This window comes from Solanum lycopersicum, chromosome 10, assembly GCF_036512215.1.
Source record: "Solanum lycopersicum chromosome 10, SLM_r2.1".
NCBI classification, from domain to species: domain Eukaryota; kingdom Viridiplantae; phylum Streptophyta; class Magnoliopsida; order Solanales; family Solanaceae; genus Solanum; species Solanum lycopersicum.
This window is the reverse complement of record NC_090809.1, coordinates 26,437,109-26,439,375: the sequence shown is the minus strand read 5'-3', so window position 1 is coordinate 26,439,375 and position 2,267 is coordinate 26,437,109. Positions and strand designations below refer to the sequence as shown.

Below are 2,267 nucleotides of genomic sequence, written 5' to 3'. Positions count from 1 at the left end.
TGGTGAAAAAAATAGAACTATGGAAACTGGCACGAAAAATTGAAGCATTTATTGGGTTTATAGATGATACTTTGGGAGACCCTTCGTTTGTGGATTTGTTGACACAAGTCATTGATTTGAGACTTAACGCTGAGAATGTTTAGAGGGAGATTGGTGTATATCGACAAAATGTTGATAAACACATCACTGAAATCATGAATTTTTGTATGACAACCACACAACAACTTGAGGGACTGTAGAAGGAAAATAAAAACCTTCGTGCAGAGATCGTTGTATTGTGTCGGGCTGTGGCTACGTTGAGTTCAAATCGTATTGAATCATCTAAGGTTAAAATTCCAGAACCTAAATCCTTTAGTGGTTCAAGATGTGCTAAAGAACAGGAAAAAATTTCATTTGGGACATGGAACAGTCTTTTACTGCTGCAAGGGTGCCTAATGCTGTCAAGTTAAGCATTATCACAATGTACTTGATGGGTGATGCTAAACTTTGGTGGAGAACTCAAAATGCAAATGACGTAAGTGCAAGTCGTCCTAGAATTGATACGTGGAATAAGTTAATAAAAGAAATGTGCGGTCAATTTCTTCCTAGTAATGGCTCTTGGCTTGGAAGGGATATGTTGAAAAGGCTAAGGCAGACGACTTCGGTGAGGGAATACATTAAAGAATTCACCTCTATGATGTTAGACATTCAAAACAACTCTGATAAGGATAAATTACACAACTTCATTTTGGGTATGCAAGGCTGGGCTCAAAACAAACTTCGGAGGCCGAATGTTAAAGATCTGCCTGGCGCAATTACTGATGCAGATTCGTTGGTTGATTTCCTAACAATTGATCCTTTGATGGATGTTACCTCTACTTGAAAAACTAAGAAAAAGAACGATAATAAAGGGTAATGGATAAAGGATAGTGGTAAGAACTGTACAAATGACAAAGGAAAGGCACAAGTGAAGGATGGAATAGACAAACCAAAGAACAAAGATGGTAATTCTAAGGGATGTTGGACCTTTGGCGGTCCTCATTTGGCCATGTCTTGTCCAAACAAGGAAAAAGTAAATGGTTTGCTTGCAGGATATATGAATCAAAGGGAGGAAGATGAGGAAATCGTGGCTGCAATGGCAAATCCATTGGGATTATCCTTAAACCATATTACGTGGGTTAATAATGTTGGAGAAATGTCTAGTACTTTGAATCCTCATGCTTCCCCAATTCATATAGAACTGATAGTGAAAGAACAACGCGTGAAAGCAATGGTTGATACAGGAGCCACTCATATGTTTGTAGATGTGAAAATTTCTACAAAATTGGGGCTGAAGTTGTCTAAAATCCCTTCCTACGTCAAAATGCTCAAGGCTAAGGCACATGCCATTGTGTGTATGGCTTATGGTGTGTCTATAACGACTAAAAATTGGGTGGGAAAACATAATTTGATGGTGATGTCGCTTGGTGAATTTTAGATCATACTTGGGATTGATTTTCTAAGAAAATTCCAGTTTGTTCCGTTTTCTCATTTAGATGGAGTGATGGTCATGAATGGAAGCAATACTGAATTTCTTAAAGGAGTTCATCCATTTGGTAACATTAATAAAGTTGCAAATAAGAAAGATAAGGGAATGTTCTTGTCTGCTATGTCAATCGACAAAGGGATGAAAAAGGGTGATGACACTATACTTGCTGCCTTGGTTGAAGTAAAACTTGATGTTAAGATGGAAGTGCCTGATTGTGTTGCTGAATTGCTTAAACAGTATGCTAATGTTATTCCGCCTGAATTACCAAAGAATTTACCACCAAAGAGGGATATCGGTCATAAAATTTAGTTGTTGCCTGGTATGGTTGCTTTTGCACAGGCTCCTTATCGTATGGCTCCTAGGAAATTTGTTGAATTGCGTAAACAATTGAACGAGTTGATGGATGCCTGATTGATTCAGACATCTAAGGTACCATATGGTGCCCCTGTTTAATTTTTTAAAAAAAGAATGGGACGATGCGAATGTGTGTAGACTATAGGGCGCTGAACAAGGAAACTATAAAGAATAAGTATTCGGTTCCATTGGTGCAAGATTTATGGACACGTTGAGTAAGGCATGCTGGTTCACAAAACATGATCTTAGGGCAAGCTATTGGAAGGTTAGAATAGCAGAAGGTGATGAACCAAAACCAACATTTGTTACTACATATGGTTCAAATGAATTCCTTCTAATGCCATTTTGGCTAACTAATGCTCCAGCAACATTTTGCAACATAATGAATAATGTACTGTTTGACTAT

General features: G+C 37.9%; 1 protein-coding gene across 1 annotated transcript; it reads left to right on the top strand.

Moving 5' to 3' along the window:
* The first annotated feature begins 400 nt into the window (after positions 1-400).
* LOC138338780 (uncharacterized) lies at positions 401-862 on the top strand. The gene has a single exon (XM_069289867.1). The coding sequence runs from the start codon at positions 401-403 to the stop codon at positions 860-862; it is 462 nt and encodes a 153-aa protein (XP_069145968.1).
* The last annotated feature ends 1,405 nt before the right edge of the window (positions 863-2,267 follow it).

Excerpts from the sequence above, each read along its gene's own strand:
- LOC138338780 (XM_069289867.1), top strand. The coding sequence starts at position 401 with ATGGAACAGTCTTTTACTGCTGCAAGGGTGCCTAATGCTGTCAAGTTA.